Genomic DNA, 20,611 nt, shown 5'->3' on the forward strand with positions numbered 1-20,611 from the left:
GGGAAACTAGTCACTCCAAAAGCCTAAGTGCTAGACAGAACTAAGGTCTTGCATGGTCCTCGGACTCAAACCTATGGGGAAACTAGTCACTCCAAAAGCCTAAGTGCTAGATAGAACCAAGGTCTTACATGGTCCTCGGACTCAAACCTATGGGGAAACTAGTCACTCCAAAAGTCTAAGTGCTAGACAGAATTAAGGTCTTGCATGATCCTCGGACTCAAACCTATCGGACTCAAACCTATGGGGAAACTAGTCACTCCAAAAGTCTAAGTGCTAGACAGAATTAAGGTCTTGCATGATCCTCGAACTCAAACCTATCGGACTCAAACCTATGGGGAAACTAGTCACTCCAAAAGTCTAAGTGCTAGACAGAACCAAGGTCTTGCATGATCCTCGGACTCAAATCTATGGGGAAACTAGTCACTCCAAAAGTCTAAGTGCTAGACAGAAACAAGGTCTTGCATGATCCTCGGACTCAAATCTATGGGGAAACTGGTCACTCCAAAAGTCTAAGTGCTAGACAGAACCAAGATCTTGCATGGTCCTCGGACTCAAACCTATGGGGAAACTAGTCACTCCAAAAGCCTAAGTGCTAGACGGAACTAAGGTATTGCATGGTCCTCGGACTCAAACCTACAGGAAACTAACTACATCAAGAAAGGCTTAAGTCCTAGATGAAATGGAGGTCTTGTGTGGTCCTCAAACTCCCGGTTTTATGGAAACTTAACACACTATGGTACCTTTCTAAGTGTTTAAACTAGGTACAGCCATGCCTCGGTCCTCAGATCGAATGCCTAAAACGAGTTAAGGCTATGAATATCATCTGAAACGTGGCAAAGCACCCTAGTACCCAACGACCCCCTTGGACAGTTTATTTTAGGTTACACGTCCTTGGGCGATCGCCCCCTACGCAGTACAAAACGTGCAGCTGTTGTCCTGGTTAAGTCTCATATGGTTAACCTACCTAAAGTCGGCATTGTTATGCCTGTCAGTTTATAAGTTCAAAAGGTAACTCTTTACTAGTAGTGGCAACAGTTCTAAGTACTGTTCGAGGAAAAAGAAAAAAAAGAAAAAAAGAGACACCAGTACATCCATTTCCAAAATGTTTATTGCAAAAAATAAAGGATACACAAAATGAGATAAAATCATCTTTTATTTGATAAGGAAGTAGTACAATATACATAAGAGGGCTTAGACAAGCCTATATCAGAAGCTAACTGTAAAAAAAAAAAAAAAAAAAAAAAAAAAAAAAAAAAAAAAAAAAAAAAAAAAAAAAAAAAAAGGGGCACACAAGAACGATGAATCCTCAATCTGGCTCTAATAGCAATAGCGCAAATACAGATGGCACCGACGGTAGAAGAGAAGAAGAAGCAAAGGCGCCCAATCCACAACCTTGCTCTAACAGCAACCAAGCAAGTCTGGATGGCACCGGTTGTGGAAGAGAAGAAGAGGCAGGGATGCCAAAATTTCCATAATCGAGCAAGTATTGCTCTAGCAGCAATCGGGCAAGTATGGATGGTACCGGAAATGGGGAGCCCAAACCCTCACATGCGTGGCACACGGCACCAGATGAAAATCCCAGTGCTATCGCACCAAAAATCTGATGCGACCTCCACCTATTTCGGATTTTGGCTGAAGGAAAAAGAGACTCCTTTCTTGTCCTATCAAGGGGAGAAGTATCTTTAGCCTTTGTCTCCTTTGCCCGGACTGGGCCATTCTGAATCTCAGAGATACCCAAGGCTTCTGAAGAGGGTTTGGTTCCCTCACCCTCACCCTAAACATGACCATTTCACTCCCTAAACCTTAGTCACGCTCATAATGGGGACTTTGGGAACATTTGGAGAGTTAGGAACCTGAAAAGCTTAAGGGTTTGCAAATAAAGGGGAACGACCTCCCACTGTGCGTCTTATATAGGAGGCAAAATCTGGTGGCAATCAATTCACCTAAATCTCTAAGAAGGAATTACAAGTGAAATAAATCTCGCACAATTCCCACGGTAGTCTTCAACCGCTGGATTTATGTCACCTCGTGAAAGGGCCTCAATTAAAGCGCGCCTCGTGTACTGAAACGACAAGAACGCGGATTGGATAGACTAAAAGAATGTCGCATAACCAGGAAAGCGCCTCAGGCAAATCACGGTTATAAAGTGTTTTAAAGCTGTTACACATTTACACTTATAAATTGTTCAGCAACTAAAATGATATAAAGTTTTTAGATGTCAGGAATAACAAAAGATGGCATAATAACAGAAATTTGTATTTTAAAACTATTTAGCATAAAAATTATACTAAATATTATTATTGTTCTTTAATTTATAAATTTAAGTGCTAATCAGTTACTATTATTGCTATTTTATAGTATTTTCATTAATTCATTATTTTGCTAAAACTTGATTTATAAATTTTATGTGTGACATTTTTAAATGATAGAGCTATTATTTATTTATTGTCTAATTTATTTTTAAAATATTTTATTCTCTGATAAATCACTGGTCTTTTCAAGAGCTTAAACTGTTAAAAAAAATGAATTTGATTATTTAATAATATGTAATGCATGTTTGGGATTGCTATAAAAAAAAATAGAATTTTAGCTGTTGAATTTTTGTGATAAAGAGGTCTAATTGAAAAAGAAAGTGGTTCAATGTGAAGCAAATTACGGTTATAAAGTGTTTTGAAGCTGTTGCACTTGTAACTTGTTTAGTAACTAAATTGATTAAAAAAAAAAAAAAACCTAAGATTTTAGAAATAACAAAAGATGGCATAATAAGAGTGATTTATATTTTAAAACTATTTAGCATACAAAATTATACAAAATTATTATTATTGTTCTTTAATGGGTAAATTGCAAACTGCACCCCTAAAATTTGGGAGTGATTGGATTTTATACCTTGTTGTTTCAGAAGTTGGATTTTACCCCTTAAAGTTTAGAGTGTTTGGATTTTACACCCTAACGTTTCAGAATTTAGACTTTACCCTCTAAAGTTTGTGAGTGTCTAGCTTTTACATCCCAAATTATGAAACTTTAGGGTGTAAAATTCCAAATACCCTCAAACTTTATAGAGTAAAATCCAAACACCCCTAAAATATAGGAGCTAAAATCCAAATTTTGAAAGATCAGGGTGTAAAATCCAGACACCTCCAAATATCAGAGGGTAAAATCCAAATTTTGAAACTTCATAGTATAAAATCCAATCACCTCCAAACGTTAAGGGTGTAATTTGCAATTTACCCTTCTTTAATTTATAAACTTTAATGCTAATCATTATTGTTATTTGTAATTTTATCGTTAATTCATTGACTTCCTAAAACTTAATTTATAAATTTTGTGTGATTTAAAAAAAAATTATAGAGCTATTTTATATTTTTTGCCCAATTTGTTTTAAATATTTTATTCTTATTTTCTTCACTAATTAATTATTGATTATTTCAAAAGTTTGAGTTATTAAAAAATGGTAGCCCTCTGCATTAGGAGTATCATTGAAAGGTTTGATATTATTCAGTACTCGCATTTTTATTTTTTTGAGAAGATATTCAGTACTCACTAAAGATATCTGATCAAGTTATCATCTAACTAAGCTCTATGGAAATACATAATTGTCTACCATATGTTAAAATAAAGCCCTGAAACTAATGAAGGCTACCAAAAGTTTTTATTGGGCCAAGTTTAAAGTTTTGTCAAGCAGGCCCAATCCACCACTTATATTCAGTTCTTGGCCCATTTCTCTTGAGGTTTCTTTCCCGCCAATTTCACTCTTTGACCCATCTTCTCACTAGTAACAGTGACAATTGTTTCCTTCTTTATCTGCGGTGCAGACCCAACTTTCACACTACTGCAAGACCACTTTTTCCTTCTCTAGTTCTCTTCCATTGTTATTCGTGATGGGGATCGCCATTCCGATAGACTCCTTTCGGAAAATCCCCATTGTCTCTTTGAAGCCACTTCCCAAATAGCTGAAATTTGAACCCAAAAGGATTCATGAGCTTCTGTACAAATCATGGAAACTTCAGAGTCCACACCCACTTCTACCACCCTTCCCTCCTTTCGGCCTATCCTTTTTAACATTATCGTCCAACACCAAGTCCAAAGGAAAACCATGGATTTGGATCCAGACCTCAGGAGAGTCGAAATCAATTTCATGCACTGTTTGTTGTGGTTCCATTCTTTGATGATCAACAAATGACCTTTAACAGACCAAGGTCCTCAAACACAAAAACCTTCCTCAAAGACACAAAGGATTTTGGGATTATGGTGTTTGCTTCCAAAAGCTTCATATAGGAATTGCAGTTGCCTGTTGAGAAATTCAAGATCCAATCAGTCATCAAGGGAGTGGAGGCACTATACTATTTACAAAGACCAAAATATAATGTACAGAACAAGTAAAGCAGTGGCACCTTATGAAATTAAGACAAGAAAAATATTTGTAATTACCAGACTTGCAAAATGAGTGGTAGTGCTTTGCCATTTCCATGTTTTCAATAATAACAGGTCATCCTCCTTTAGATCGCATAACCAATGTAAAACTTGCCTGAAAATTTACAAATAAAAATTCAGTGACAACTAAGACCTTGGGTTTTTGTTCAATACTGCTATGTGACATTTATGGAAATGAATTACTATTGCATACACTAATCTGAAGACAAAAATTTGAAAATGAAAAAAAAAAAAAAAAAAAAAATTGAATTCATCACAAATTTCTAGTACTAATCTCTAACTTGCTGCTATTTCGAAAGATAAAAGAGATAAAAGAAAAGGGGCACTGATATTTTTATTTACATTTTGCCCTCTCATACCTGAAGAATATCTTTCCTGAATCTTTAAGTACGCTAGAGATTAAGCAATTAGCAAATAAGGTATACTTCAAAGCAATATACCAGATTTATCATCACTCATCAGCAATGATTTTTCACTTCTTAAAGATCATATAATAAGAGGAAAGGTTGTTCCCACTGAAACACAATCAGGTGAACCATCTTGTCGTACTAAAATTAACTTAAATCAAGATAAAAAAAACATAAATATGAATATATAGTTTCCAATTTCTATCTAAATTTCATGTCTATCCTATAATAAGAGTTTGTACTGAAAAACATTGAATGTCAGCAAGAAATAAATTTAGGTTCTTGAGTGTTATTTTCTATATCATACCTTTGTTTGGAAGATGTATTCTTACAAAAAGGCTGCTTCATTTCATTCAATATCTGCAATAAAGTCCCTCCCAAATAGCATAATTCAGTCAACGTGTCTTCTTTACTGAGAGCTTTTGTATTTCAGTTGACCTTCACAGTAGACAATGATAAGAAACCAAGATGAAAGTTTTTTCTACCTGATGCCTGAATTTAGCTAATGTGACCATCTTTGCAAGAATCCAACAAATCAATCTAATGCTGGATTACTGGCCCACTTTGCATCCAACCATCAATCAAAAGCAGCTGAAAATTTGAACTGAAATTGAGTTAGAAAAACTATCTTTCTTCTGTTTTTAATGGACAGATAAACTACAGATCAAAGCTAAAATTTACGCGATCTCACTATCAGGAAAAATTCCAAAAGAGAGAGAGAAAATGATGGTCTTACTAGCTAGTATACTTTAGTATTCACCATACTGATATATCTTAAAGCTATGATTTTGAGCACAATGTGCAATGCTGTCCAGATTATTCTTTAATCCAGGATTATTTGATGGCTGAAAGTAAAAATTCAACAATAATTTTCAACCCATTATTCAAAATGGTGGTAAGTCAACAGCATCCTCAACTGAATTTTTTAAACTCTTAAGCTTGAAACTTGTCATCAGTACATACGATGTTTAACATGAAAGTTGCGTAAGAAGAAGGCCAGGCTATGTGCATCAAACAGGAAACTGAAGAGTTAGCAAGCTGAGAGCTTAGAAAATTGCGAACTTAGTCTCAGCACATTAAGCAATGTCTCTCTTAACAGCTTGTATCTTCCTGCTTGGTATTTGCTTTCCATAACAAAGGCTGCAAACCTAAGAGATACTGTTAAGTACAAGTGCAGCCACTTTGCCTTTCATAATACAAAGGACAAGGCTTCACAAATTGTCTAATAAAGGACTATGGCTTTCAACTAAGCCCTCCAACCATAACAGCCTATTGCAATTTGGTTCCCCATTCAATCATTGCATAGAAAGCTTGAGCCTCACCAGCAACATTCTCTTTTAGTATTTACTTACATTGAAATCAGCACTTGCCATTCTCGACAATACACAAATCATGTCCAATTGCAAATAGGTTTACAGCTTCGTAAAAAATGATTCCCAGCCATTGCTTCTTTACATATCATGACCATGAGTTTGAGTAGTTAACAGCTTGAGAAGCATTGACAGCCTTCTCTTCAACCATGCTCTCACCCCTGCATTTCCAAATTGCCCAAAGAGTTATTAGCCAAAAAAATAGCTCTAAGAGTGGCTTCAACAACAACAATAATGAGGGAAAAAAATCAGCATCCCACACAAATAGAAAGCTAATTAGCAAATCACAGTTATAAAGTGTTTTAAAGTTGTTACACACTTTCACTTGTAACTTGTTTAGTAACTAAATTGATATAAAGTTTTTAGATGTCAGGAATAACAAAAGATGGAATAATAACAGTAATTTGTCTTTTAAAACTATTTAGAATAAAAAATTATATTAAGTATTATTATTGTTCTTTAATTTATAAATTTAAGTGCTAATCATTTACTGTTATTGCTATTTTGTAGTATTTTCATTAATCCATTGTTTTCCTAAAACTTGATTTATAAATATTATGTGTGACATTTTTAAATTATAGAGCTATTTTTTATTTTTTGTCCAATTTAGTTTTAAAATATTTTTCTTCTCTAATAAATTACTGATTTTTCCAAGAGTTTAAGTTGTTAAAAAATAATGAAATTAATCATTTAACCATAATTTTAACTTCTACGTATCAAGAGTAGCATTGAAAAGTTTGGCATTGCCATGTTAAAATAGGGGAACAATATTAGCCGCCTAATAGATCAAATTGTACTTATATGAGATGCATCATGTTAAAATTCTTCTGTGTTAGGATCAAATTTTATGTAATTGGCTAATCTTTTGATAAAATGCACTTTAGTTCTATTAGGCGGTGAAAAGGATACTATTTACACTAAGTTGGAATTAAAGGTCCTTTATGGCTCTTGGAAGGTGTTCTTTTTGTTGGTGGGTTTGTTGAGGTATGACTTTTATTGTGGTTGGGGGTGCTGGCATGACTGATTGAAAGAAAAAATATTAGGCACATGACCCAAACCCTTGGCAATTAAGCAAAAGCCCAAGAGCTAATATTTGGAGTCGGACCATGATTTGGATCCTAAAGGAAGCAAAAAATTAAAACAAATAAAAAGTTGACTACTAGCCCATGTTATGCCCTGCACACAAATATTAGCATTAATCATGTTTAGATGCCCAGAAAATGCAGAGGGAAGGATACCTCAATTTCAACTCTAACTATAGCATATTTCTGCCAAATCATGGACACTTCTACGGTTCTACCACCCTACCTACCATCCGACCCTGAGTCCAAACGTGAACCATGGACTTGGATCCAGACCTAAATAGAGTCAAAATTAATTTCATGCACCATTAGTTGTGGTTGCATTCTTTGATGATCAACAAATGATCTTTGACAGACCAAGGCCTAGCCTCAAAAACTTTCATTTTATCTACTTCGTATTGAAAAGAGAGAACAAATTCATTGAAATCCACTGCTGTAATACCAAAGTCATAATACATCTCGCAAGCAGCAACATTATAATACATCTCTCAAGTAGTAAGAGTTTTCACCACTGAATAGTTTGAGTCAGGATTTCAAAGACTACAAGTTCCATCATTACCACAATCTGAAGCTGTAAATTAAGCCTAATACGCCTTCTCATTAATATACATGCTTAAAGGGATAGATATTACTACAATTTACAAGCAGGTCAAGCTGGATAGGTAGTTTATGATCCTCAGAACTGGGGCAGGATATTCATAGAAGACAGACAGGATTTTGGCATTATGGTGTTTTGCTACTGAAAAATTCTTATTGGAATTGCAGATGCCTGTTGAAAAATTCAAGATCCAATCAGTTATCAAGGGAGTAAAGGCACTATACTACTTACGAAGGCCAAAGTAGAACATACAAAACAAATAAAGCAGTGGCACATTATGAAATGAAGATTAGAAAAATATTTTTATTTACCAGACTTGCAAAATGAGTGGAAGTGCTTTGCCATTTCCATGTTTTCAATGGTTTAGAATATCTACAATAGCTGGTTAGCCTCCTTTAGATCACATAACCAATGTAAAACTTCCCTGAAAATTTGCAAATAAAAATTCAGTGAAATCTAAGACCTTGGTTTTTTGTTCTATATTGCTATGTGACATTTATGGAAATGAAGGTACTATAGCATACTCTAAAGACAACTTTAAAATATATATATATATATATATATTATGATTCATAAAAAATTTCTAGTACTTATCTCTAACTTGCTGCTGTTGAAAGAAAAAAGAGATAAAAGAAAGGGGAACTTACATTTTATTTACACACACAAAAGAAAAGTCGATTTGGTGTTTGCCCTCTCAGACCTGAATAATTTCTTTCCTCAATCTTTAAGCTCACTAGAGATTCAAATTGGGCAAACCATAAAATGGACAGTACAGAGAAACATAGAAAAATAAAATGTAGAAGAAAAGGAAAAAGAAAAATTGAACAATCAGCGAATAAGGTATACTTCAAAGCAATATACCAAATATATCATCAGCAATGATTTTTTACTTCTTAAAGATCATATAAGAAGAGGAGAGGTTGTTCCCACTAAACACAATCAGGCGAACCATCTTGTCATACTAAAATTAACTTAAAATCCAAATCAATCAAACAGAAATACGAATTTATAGTTTCCCATTTCTATATAAATTTCATGTCTATCCTATAATTAGAGTTTGTTTTGAACAACATTGAATGTCAGCAAGATATAAATTCAGGTTCTTGAGTGTTGTTTTCAATATTATACCTTCTGTTGGAAGATGTGTTCTTACAAAAAGGCTGCTTCGTTTCATTCAATATCTGCAACAAAGTCCCTCCCGAATAGCATAATTTAGTCAATGTGTATTCCTTACTGATTAGCTTTTGTATTTCAGTTGACCTTCACACTTAACAAAGCTAAGAAACCAAGACAAAAGTTTTTACTACCTGATGCCAGAATTTATCTAATGTGACCATCTTTGCAAGAATTCAATAAATCAATCCAATGCGGGATTACTGGCCCACTTTGCATCCTACCATCAATCAAAAAGCAGATGCAAATTTGAAATGAAATTGAGTTAGATAAACTACAAATTTTTCTTCTTCTTTTTTAATGAAAAGAAACTACAAACGAAATCTAAAAATTTCTGTGCTCTCACTATCAAGAAAATTCCAAAAGAGACAGAGAAAAATGATGGTCTTATTAGCTAGTATACTTTATTATTCACCATAGTGTATATCTTAAAGCTATGATTTCAAGCACAATGTGCAATGCTATCTAGATTATTCTTTAAGCCAGGATTATTTGATGGCCAAAAGTAAAATTTCAAAAACAATTTTCAACCTGTTAGTCAGAATAGTGGTAAGTCAACAGCATCCTTAACTATATTTTTAAAACTGTTAAAAGCTTGAACTTGTCATCAGTACATACAATGTTTAACATAAAAGTTGCATAAGAAGAGGACCAGGCTATGTGCATCAAACCAGAAACTGAAGAATTAGCAAACTGAGAGCTTAGAAAATCGCGAACACAGTACATTAAGCAATGTCTTTCTTAACAGCTTGTACCTCCCAGCTTGTTATTTGCTTTACATAACAAGGGCTGCAAACCAAAGAGCTACCGTTTAAGTACATATGCAGTCACCTTGCCTTTCAAAATACAAAGGACAAGGCTTCACAAATTGTCAGATAAAGGATTATGTATTTCAACTAAGCCATCCAACCATAACAGCCAATTGCAATTTGGTTCCCCATTCAATCATTGAATAGAAAGCTTGAACCATAATAGCAACATTCTCTTTTGGTATTTACATCCACTGAAATCAGCACTTGTCATTCTTGAGAATAACAGATTGTTTCCAATTGCAAACAGGAGGTTTACAACTTCCTAAAGAATGATTCCTAGCCATTGCTTCTTTACAGATCCTGACCATGTGCTTGTAGTGGTTAAAAGCTTGAGAAGCATTAACAGCCTTCCCTTCAAGCATGCTCTCACTCCTGCATTTCCAAATTGCCCAAAGTTATCAGCCAAAAAAACAAGCGCTAAGAGTGGCTTCAATAACAACAATAATGGAAGAAAAAATCGCCATCCCACACAAAGCTAGTTCGTATAGAGCCATCGAACCGGCCCAACCAGCAACTAGAGTTGTATGCATTATATGAACAGAAATCAAACGACTCGGATCATTCAATATGACGGTATGAACACGATACCAAGGCAAACCCATGGAAATACCCCTTTAATCAACGAATAATACACACTATGTAACTTTATTGCATTGTAAAAAGTAAAAAAACTATGCTCTGGACTCACTCTTTCGGTAGATTTTCTCGAGGAAAGAATTAATATTTGTTCTATTCTTTTAGTAATAATAATAATAGATAGTAATAATAGACGAATTCCATTTGTAGGAACAAAAATAAGCAGATCTATTAGAGGGCCAATTATTAATGGAATTTGATTCAATAAATTCAGATCTAACTGTAAGCACATTCCAGTCAGGCATAGTATTGAAAAGCCATCCCTCCATTCCATACATACCCACTGATAAACATGTTCCACAGCACAATATAGAACCTGCAATCAGGTGAATCATCTTGTCCTACTAAAATTAAAAAACTTGATTCCAGTTCAAACAAATAAAAATATGAAGCCATAGTTTCTCATTTCAATCTAACTCTCATGTCTATTCTATAATTAGAGCTTGTTTTTAGAAACACTGCACGTCAGCAAGATATAAATTCAGGTTCTTGAGTGTTGTTTTCAATATTATACCTTGTGTTGGGGGATGTATCCTTACATATAGGCTGCTTCATTTCATTCAATAGCTGCATCAATGTTCCTCCATTTATTATACGTTTGCTGAATGGAACTATTAGATAAGTTAAAATTGACAGTTCAGGTCAGGTCGTATACTGAGAGGTGTAATCTGCACCCAAATACTCATCAAGCATAGAAGTATTGACCCTTCTTTTATTGGTCCATTGTGAAATCCTTGAAAGTGGATATGAGCCTTGGGAGAAAAAACACAATCAATTAACCTTGATCCCAAATAGAGTAATTCAGTCAATTTATCTTCCTTACTGATCAACTTTTTTATTTCAGTTGACCTTCACAGTTAAAAATGATAAGAAACCAGCACAAAAAACTTTTTACTACCTGATGCCAGAATTTAGCTAATATGACCATCTTTGCAAGAATCCAATAAGACAATCTACTGCTGGATGACTGGTCCAGTTTGCATCCAACCATCAATAATAATGCCGCTGAAAATTTGGAATGAAATTGAGTTAGATAAAATACAAATAGATAAATAAATAAATATATATATCTCTATACATATGAAAAATAAACTTCAAATTAAAGCTAAAATTTTTGTGCTTCACTATCAAGAAAAATTCCGAAAGAAGAAAAAAAAAATGATGGCCTTACCAGGTAATAAAATTTAGTATTCACCATAGAGGTATATCTTAAAGCTATGATTTCAAGGACAATGCTGTCCAGGATATTCTTTGAGCCACGATTAATTGATGGCTGAAAGTAAAGTTTCAAACAACAATTTTCAACCCATTAGTCAAAGTCGTGGTTAGTCAATGGAATATATAAAGATATTTGTTTTAGGGTTTGGCTTACCTCCAATACTTTTTTAACTGGAAGTGTCCTTTTGTTTTAAATACACAATAGCAAGTGATAGTGTGTTTTAATCTCCATCTTTTATTTAGTTAGTGGGTGATGTGGTAGTTTCTCATTAAAACAAAAAGATATTCCAGTTAAAAAAGTACTAGAGGTAAGCCAAACCTTTTTTTTTTAATTGGTAAGCCTGAAACTTGTAATTAGTACATACGATGTTTAACATAAAAGTTGCATAAAAAGAGGACCAGGCTATATGCATTAAATAGGACTGAAGAATTACCAAGCTGGGAGCTTGCAAAATCGCGAAGCAATGTCTTTCTTAACAGCTTGTATCTCCCAGCTTGGCGTTTGCTTTCCACAACAAAGGCTACAAACCTCAGACCTTCTAGTAGGTAAAAGCGCAGCAACCACGCCTTTCATAAGTACAAAGGATAAGGCTTCAAAAACTGTCTAAGGACTATGGATTACTCCTAAGTCATCCAACGAAAACAGCCTCCTGCTATTTGGTTCCCCATTCAATCTTTGCATAGAAAGCTTGCACCTCACCAGAAAACTTCCACTGAAATCAGCCCTTGCCGTTCTCAACAATCAACAAATTGTGTCCAACTGCAAACAGGAGGTATAAAACTTCTTAAAAAATGATTCACAGGCACTGCTTCTTCTTGACAGATCATGACCATGTGCTTGCAGTAGTTAAAAGCTTGAAAAGCATTGACAGCCTTCCCTTCAAGCATGCCCTCACTCTTGCATTTCCAAATTGCCCAAAGAGTTATTAACCAAAAAGAAAAAACCTGAGTGGCTGCAAAACAACAATGATAGAAGAAACAAATCAGCATCTGTAGACATCTCTCCACCCAAACAGAGAGCCAATTAATAATGGAATTTGATCCAATAAATTCAGATCTAACAGTAAGGTCCTGTCCAAACTACAGGGTTCTTTTGCATTCTAATGAAATGGTACAGCTAATCACAAGTCATGGAATGTTCACGGTCATTAATAAGTTAGGTACACATTTTAATGAAATCATTATAATTCATTTCATACCATAACTGCTTTGGAACAAATAAAATACCTGCCCATCTGTAGAACATAGGTGACAATGCTTCTATCATCTATTCAAGGCCAAGGCATGATCTCTAGTTAAAATAACATTTGACTCAGCCACTCAGGCATAGTATTAAAAAGCCATCCCTCCATTCCGTACATGCCCACAGATAAACATGTTCCACAACACGATATATAACCTGCAATCATCAAATTCCATGTTACTATTTCTCTTTCAGGAATTTAATCGAACAGTTATGTGCGTTAGGCATAAAGATTCATTTAAAACTGTAAGAGATATTGATGAGCTGTAACTTCAAAGTGCTAGAAGTACATTCTTTAGAAGGGGAAAAAAAATGAACACAGACATCTGAGCACCTCTTTACAACTATTTTCCCTGAAAAAAAAAACTTTCCCAAGGAATAATACAAATGAAATTCCTCACCACAGATGTGAAACCACACAAAAGACCAAAATTTATACCACTAAGGTAAATTCTAAATAGTCCGCAATGAAAATAATAAAAGCAATTCCTCTTAAACTTAGACCAAATTTCTGAGACCCATTACCATGTATATGAATTCCACACCATATACATGTCCTACAATACCCACTTCCCTGAACAATATAAATGCAAAATCTGAAGCGCAATCACAAAAAACTATAACTCCACACATTCAAAAGAAGTAAAAAAAAAAAAAAAAAAACTAATAAATTAAAATGTATAACCCAAAAGTTTAACGTACCTCCAAATTTTTGGAATTTGAGAAGAATTTTTTGGAGTTGAGAAGATAGCCTCTGCTGCAACACCAGAAGAATTAGCTTAAATTAGGGTTGGATTTTTAAAATTCATATTGCATAAATATACACACACAGAGAAGAGAGGTACCAATTTCTAAATGTTGTACCTTGAGGGAGTAAATATGTATATTTCTGTTTTAAACAATTATTGCTGCTCCTCCTCCTGCAGCTTGTAGATGGACATCAAATCAATCTGAACGCAAGGGACGTTGATGATATTCTTCAACCACTCTTGCCCTTTTCCTTTCTTGCAGTGTTGTTTCAGCACTGGACAAAAACGAATTTGTAGTTCCAGAAGAGAGGGAGGCAGGCCGTTCTCTGGGAGGGATGCGAGTTTAGGGCAACCCCAGATCCACAGAACTTCAAGTGAAGAGAGGTTTTGAAATACCTTGGAAGATAGAGACACTATATCTGGAAATTCGTGAATCGACAGGTAGGTTAGAGAGGTAGGTAGCAGCAGCATCATCTTCCCATCTTCCTCCTCAGGAAACGACTGCCAATCCTCAAATTCATCACCACAAATGGTGAGACGTGTAAGAGACGAGAGTCTGTGTAATCCCCATTCAAATACTTGCTTACAGTTAGTCATCCCTCCCAACCAAAGTTCCTTTAGGTTTGTCGGCAAGCCCTCTTCTGGTAAGGATACTATGCTTGGACATTTATATATATAAAGAGTAGTGACCATATGCATGCGGGGCAAGGCCTCTAGTTTCTCACAGCCACAGATCGAAAGATTTGTAAGGTGAGTGGGGAGAAACCCTCCATCCGGAAATGAAACAAGACTACAACAGTCTTCTATCCTTATGTCATTCAAGTGGCAGAGTTTGTGTAGGCCCTCCGGTAAGAATTTAATCTCTTCACAACCACTGATTCCAAGACTTTCAAGAGACGCGTCATTGTGTAAGTTGTCCGCCAGTGACTCTAACTTTGGGCAATCCTCTACTTCAAGTTTTTTAAGGGCAATAGGTAACTGGTTACTTGATGATAATGATGTCAGCTCTGAGCATTTCCAAATCTTAAGGACTTTAAGCTTCACAAATAGGTCACCTCTTAATAGTACACATTTTAGAGATGGACAATCTCTAATAACCAAGTGCTCAAGAAGAGATGCATTACTGTTAATACTCTCCTCTTTCAATAATAAAGAAGAAGCCTCTCCCTCGTCTATCAAAAATTGCAAATTCTCGCAATCATTTATCTCTAGACTTTTCAAAGTTAGAGGTAGCTGGCGTTTTGAAATGAACATCAAAGAACTACATTCCTCAATAGTTGCATATTCTAGGCATGTACAATTGGACATTGGTAGGGATTTTAAAGCACCACAACCATAAATATTCAATGTCTTTAATGTTGACGTCAAGCTGATGTTGATGAGACTTGGGCACGACCTAATTCCCAGCCTAACAAGGGAAATGAGACTATCTTGCCACATAGATGTTAGCTCATTACAATTATATATCTTTAGATCTTTTACCTTTGCTAACCCTTCCATGAACTCCTTTGATAAGCTTTTAAGACCTGGAATAGAAAAAGTAATCGACTCCAGCAAGCATAACTCTTCTATATTTTTGCTCACCACCTCCTTGCACCCCACAATTTGTAATTCACAGAGCATTGGAAGGCTTGGAATTGAAACAACCAATTGCTCACAATTACTAATAGAAAATTTTTCCAATGATGGGAGATGGCGTGGCAATTCCCCTTGCAATTTGGGGCATTGAGAGATAAAAAGCTCACGCAAGCAAGGGAATTCTCCGTACTCAACTCCACAAGGAATCCAATCTTGCCATTCTTGCATATCCTCAAAGTGAAGTTTTTCTAATAATTGAAAAGGTTTCAACCAACCTTCCCCATAAAACTCAGGACCAATGGTCTGCACCATAGGCATACTCTCAATGACAAGGAATTTGAGGGAGGATAGATGTCCAATAGCAGGTAAGGATATGCATTGTTTACATCCGACAATCTTTAGGTCCTCAATTTGAGAAAATGAATGGTCTCCCAACCATGTTGGGAATTGCACACCAATATAGCCATCAATTGAAAGTTCTTTCACCGTTGTCCAAGGTCGTAGCATGTCAAGAACATCTTTCGCAATGCTTGCATCTTGTAAATCACTAGGTGTCCCCCATTTGATCTCTAGTGCATCTAAATTCTTCTTACCATTTAAATTGGCCCTTCTTACATCCTCAACATCAAGCACATTCTCCAAACTTGAAATGCAAAGTCTTCCCCGAAGAAACTCCAAGTTCATCAAGTCTCCTATCTTGGATCCATTATCTTTCCCCACAACAAAATTGGATAGCGTATGTATGTTCTTTAATTTTTCTATTCCCACCGGCATTTCTCTAATTAAATTGGCATTTCTAATGTCGAGATACCGAAGATTAACTAGATCCCTAATTTTCTCCGGTAACTTTGTAAGTTTGTGACAGCCTTTCAACATCAATGTTTGCAAATTGTATAGAGAACTTGTTGATTCTGGTAAACTTCTAATTGAAGTATTAGAAAGGTTGAGGTATCTTAGATGTTTCAGGCCACCGATTGAACTTGGTAGCTCAAAGATATCATATTCACATAAAGATAATACCCTTAAGCATCTTAGTCGTGGCAACAAACAATTAGGAACATAGTTTGTTAAGTAGTTTCCTAAGTAGTTTCCTAAGTAGCCTGACGGCTTGATTGTTACGGGTAAGAATGTTCGAAAATGCATATTTTTGGGGAAGTTTTCAAACTTTTTGATGCCATCAAGATAATGTCGAATGTAAGAGAAATGTCGTACCTTTGTAGAAATCTCGGATTGCTTATTACTTCCCAATGCATCTTCCATTCTATAGAATAAGCCACTTGCTGCCCATCGAGCTAGATCATTGATAAGATCATGCATGACAAAGAGTGATCCATTATTGCTTGATTGTTGAAAGAATGATCTCATGAGTAGATCATGAAAACACTCAACACCAAGATCTTCCATCGACTTGTTGCTTTCTGTTTCTTGAACCAAACCTTCTGCCATCCATAACAAGACAAGCTCATTCTCCTCAAATTCATAATCTTTTGGGAATAGTGAACAGTACGCAAAACACCTCTTCAAATGAGAAGGGAGGTATTGGTAGCTCAATTCAAGAACTGGAATAATACCATTTTTTTCCCAAATCTTACTATTTAACACGTTTTTCAACTCATTAGGATTTCGTTTAGTGCGTAAAGCGCCTCCAAGTACTTTTGCTGCCAAAGGTGAGCCCTTGCACTTGTCTAAAATTTCACTACCAATTTCTTCAAATTCTGGATATGCAATAGAATCTGTTGACCCTCGTGCATGTTGGATAAATAGACTCCAACAAGCATCATTTGATAGCTCTTTCAACTGGTGAGGTGGAGTAGTTCCCATTATTGTTGACACAGCATGATCTCGAGTGGTGACAATAATTGTGCTTCCTGGAGCCCCGAATTCAAATGGACAACGTAGTTTAGTCCAATCATCATAGTCTTTGTTCCAAACATCATCTAGAATGACCAGAAACTTCTTGCCATATAATTTCTCCTTCAATTTCACTTGTATTTTGTCTAAATCATTAATATTACAATTCTCATCAGTGATAGATTCTAGAATTGCTTTTGTCACCCTTACAATGTCAAAATCTTCAGAAACACAAACCCATGATTTCCAATCAAAATAACCGTTGACATCATCATCGTTGTACACTAGTTGGGCAAGAGTTGTCTTACCCAGACCTCCCATACCAACTAGGGGAATCACAGAGAGTTTAGCATCACTAAATTCACTACTCATCAATAACTTGATGATAGTCTTTTTGTCCTCATCCCTGCCATAAGTATGGTCTTCGTTCACCAGAGAAGTAGTGGGCACCCTTGATCTTTCTGTTCCAATCCTTTCCCCAGTGCTTCCTCTCAAATTCAAATCATTCTCTTCTGTCACAATTCTTTGTAGTCTTGAGTCAATCTCTGCAATCTTGGACTGCATCAACCTAGCAAAACTTTGATTCGAACCAACCCAGTCATCGAAGATCTTCCGTACCTTACTTTTGTGGGGTTCTGGGTTCAACTCACGTCGCAAAACTTCAGTAGCAAACTCATCCAAGATATCATCCGCATCATAAGCCAAGTCTTCCAGCTCCTCCAGCCAGATCTTCACCAAACTGTTTGTCTCCCGCTTCTCTTCTGCGTCCTCCAAAACTGCACGGATTTTCATTAGCAATTTCTTCCAGTTGTTGAGGTCAGCATGAACTTGCTCTTGCTGAAAGATCTTCAGCAAATCAGAGGAGGCTAGCCTGTCAAACAGCGCCTCAAACAAAGCGGATAAAGCAACCTCTCCGATGACTGACATGATTCGCTCGTGGGAAAGAAGGAAATATCAAATATGGGAAATGATCGAAGTAACCGAAGAGACACTTCTGAGATATGAGATGGGAATGAAGACTGAATAGGGTTTTCTTTGTTTCTAATTTTTTTTTTTTTGATTTCTTCTTTTGCTTTTTCTCAGTTGGTGATTTGACAGTACATAATTGGTCTACCCTACTTGATTCCAAACAGTCATATAAAGATACAAAAAATGAAGCACGCCAACCTGGACAGCATTATTAGTAACAGTCATACAAAGATAAAAAAAGGACAGCATTGTTAGCGCTCGTGACTTTTGGATGGCAACCATTATTACTTCCACCGTCAGAATCGACTCAAATAATAGAAACTGTCGGTAGGAAGTTTCAAACTCATTTTGCCATGTTTGTACTACTTTTACATTTTCTCTGTATTTATTATCTTTGTAAATTATTGTATTTATATCGTTTTACATTATATATTAATTAATGTAATATTTTCTTTATTTTTTTGATAGGTAATTAATGTAAGGTTTTCATTGTTAACTAAACAAAGGTACAACAGTATATCTTCTCAAAAAAAAAAAAAAAAAGGTACAACAGTATACACTTATTACAAATGTTTACATTCATTTAATATTTTACAATAAATTTACATTATAATATTAATATATAAACCAATAATTGTCCTAACAAAAAATTATTAGATACTTCAACCATACAACTACATCCTCCCATATATGTACTTGGTCCATCAAGAGTTTAAAAATATTCGGATTTGGGGTAATTAAAGTAAAGCTAATCCAATCTTAAACTAAAACACACTTTTTGGTAGCGAGGTCCAAGAGGCCTGTATTGTAGTAATTATTTAGGATTAGTTTGGTAAAAGATTTCTTATAATGTTATTCTTATTTTGTAAAAATACGTTTAAATAAAAAAGTGTGTGAAAATATGTGTATTATTATTAAAACAACAATACCAAACACGCCCTAATTATCCTAATGACTGGAACTGATCTTGCACGAAAGTTTCGACTCACTGCTGCCTGACCAAACCAATATAAGAAGCATAGAAATAGTGCTTCATGCACTACACAATTATGTGATAAAGGGGTTTATATATATATATATATATATATATATATATACATATAAAACCTTTCGAAAATTTTCCATTGCTCTTTTAATCAAATGGCTATTCAAAGGGGGTAGTTCCATACTCCCCTTCAGTTTTATACAAATATATGATTCTTTGAAACAGGTTACATTACTGCAAAATGTAGAAATTGTGAATGCTACAATTTGAATTCAAAATTTTATATTTATTTCACTAATACACTGACCTTTAGATAAAAATTTCTTCATTTTTTTATCGGTTTTTTTTTTTTTTAAAAAGCAAATTCTTCCACATTTTTAGTATTCAAAATTAGGGGTGTCATTTCGACATGGCACCTAAAAGATTTACAATTGATTCACCTAAACTAGATAGGGGTATTAAAGCAACAAAATAAGAAGTGAAAATAGTACTCTCTTGGCATGTTTAGAGAGGGCATATTATATAAGAGAGTCTTGTAGCCTTTATATATATATATATATATATATATATATTTTTTTTTTTTTTTTTTTTTTGAGGAGCAAGATAGTCTAGTAGTTGAGTAGGGGCCATCTCTCCAAATGGTTTGGCTAATCATCTACCTATATTTTTATCATATGACTTATTAGTCATCTAAAATAGTCACATAATTATTATGTTATCTAAAAATGTCAAATAATTATTGAATAAAGTATTGGTTATAATTTTTTTTTTAAGTATGTTAGTAAAAATATATTATAGTAAGCTCATAAATTTTACATAGTGGATTGAAAAAAATTTCTCCAAATTGATATGATGGAAAATCTCTTACCTTATTATATATGAGAAGAGATATAAAGCTCCAAAACAATTGAAGCATACCAATAAAGACAGTTTCGTCTTACCAAAGCTAGTTTCCTCTCCAATATTCCTCATCTTTTTTTTTTTTTTTTAATTTATTGTCATTTAAGTTAATAGGTTTTCTTTCTCTCAAAATAATAATAGGCATTCTAAGAGCATTAGCATTGGAGAATGCTAATGCCATATCTAAGGGAAATTTAGAATTTTAAGCTCCAAAACCATCTACATTGGAGAATGCTAAACAGCAGTATTGCAAATTTTTTTGCAATACTGCTGCAGTGCAATTCTAAACATAGAATTGCACTGTAGCAAGTATTGTAAAAAAAAAATAATATTTTATCTGACTCTCTCTCCTCTGTCTCTCATCTCTCGTCTCTGTCTCTCCAATCTCCATTATCGAACCTCATCTCTGTCTCTCCAATCTCCATTGCCAAACCCAGCACCCGCAACCCAGCACCATATCACGCCATCCACAACAGCCACCCGCAACCCAGCACCACAGAGCACAGCCACTCCATCACCGAACCCAGAAACCGCAACCCAGCACCACAGAGCACAGTCACTCCATCGCCGAACCCAGCACCACAGAGCACAGTCACTCCATCATCGAAC

General features: G+C 35.1%; 1 protein-coding gene and 1 long non-coding RNA gene across 3 annotated transcripts; both read right to left on the reverse strand.

Annotated features, from left to right (window-relative positions):
• Nucleotides 1–4,434: 4,434 nt before the first annotated feature.
• On the reverse strand, nucleotides 4,435–5,970 carry LOC115977336. Its single transcript, XR_004088524.1, has 3 exons — nucleotides 5,324–5,970; nucleotides 5,146–5,198; nucleotides 4,435–4,525 (listed from the first exon to the last, which is right to left on the reverse strand). It is a non-coding gene; the product is annotated as an uncharacterized LOC115977336 (long non-coding RNA).
• Nucleotides 5,971–8,031: 2,061 nt separating this feature from the next.
• LOC115977326 (putative disease resistance RPP13-like protein 1) lies at nucleotides 8,032–18,199 on the reverse strand. 2 transcript variants are annotated; one of them, XM_031099125.1, is made up of 8 exons: nucleotides 13,835–18,199; nucleotides 13,673–13,727; nucleotides 12,955–13,126; nucleotides 12,162–12,680; nucleotides 11,408–11,514; nucleotides 9,017–9,069; nucleotides 8,200–8,312; nucleotides 8,032–8,059 (listed from the first exon to the last, which is right to left on the reverse strand). In XM_031099125.1, the coding sequence occupies exon 1, from the start codon at nucleotides 18,073–18,075 to the stop codon at nucleotides 13,873–13,875; it is 4,203 nt and encodes a 1,400-aa protein (XP_030954985.1). In that variant the 5' UTR covers nucleotides 18,076–18,199; the 3' UTR covers nucleotides 8,032–8,059; nucleotides 8,200–8,312; nucleotides 9,017–9,069; nucleotides 11,408–11,514; nucleotides 12,162–12,680; nucleotides 12,955–13,126; nucleotides 13,673–13,727; nucleotides 13,835–13,872. The 2 variants fall into 2 exon arrangements, with proteins under 2 accessions (XP_030954985.1, XP_030954984.1); XM_031099124.1 differs by lacking the exons at nucleotides 8,032–8,059; nucleotides 8,200–8,312; nucleotides 9,017–9,069 and adding exons at nucleotides 9,763–10,245; nucleotides 11,024–11,261.
• Between the last annotated feature and the right edge of the window lie 2,412 nt (nucleotides 18,200–20,611).

Source organism: Quercus lobata, chromosome 2 (assembly GCF_001633185.2).
Source record: "Quercus lobata isolate SW786 chromosome 2, ValleyOak3.0 Primary Assembly, whole genome shotgun sequence".
NCBI lineage: Eukaryota > Viridiplantae > Streptophyta > Magnoliopsida > Fagales > Fagaceae > Quercus > Quercus lobata.

What these genes read in the sequence shown, in the direction of transcription:
- LOC115977326 (XM_031099125.1), bottom strand. Translation starts at nt 18,075, where the DNA reads ATGTCAGTCATCGGAGAGGTTGCTTTATCCGCTTTGTTTGAGGCGCTG.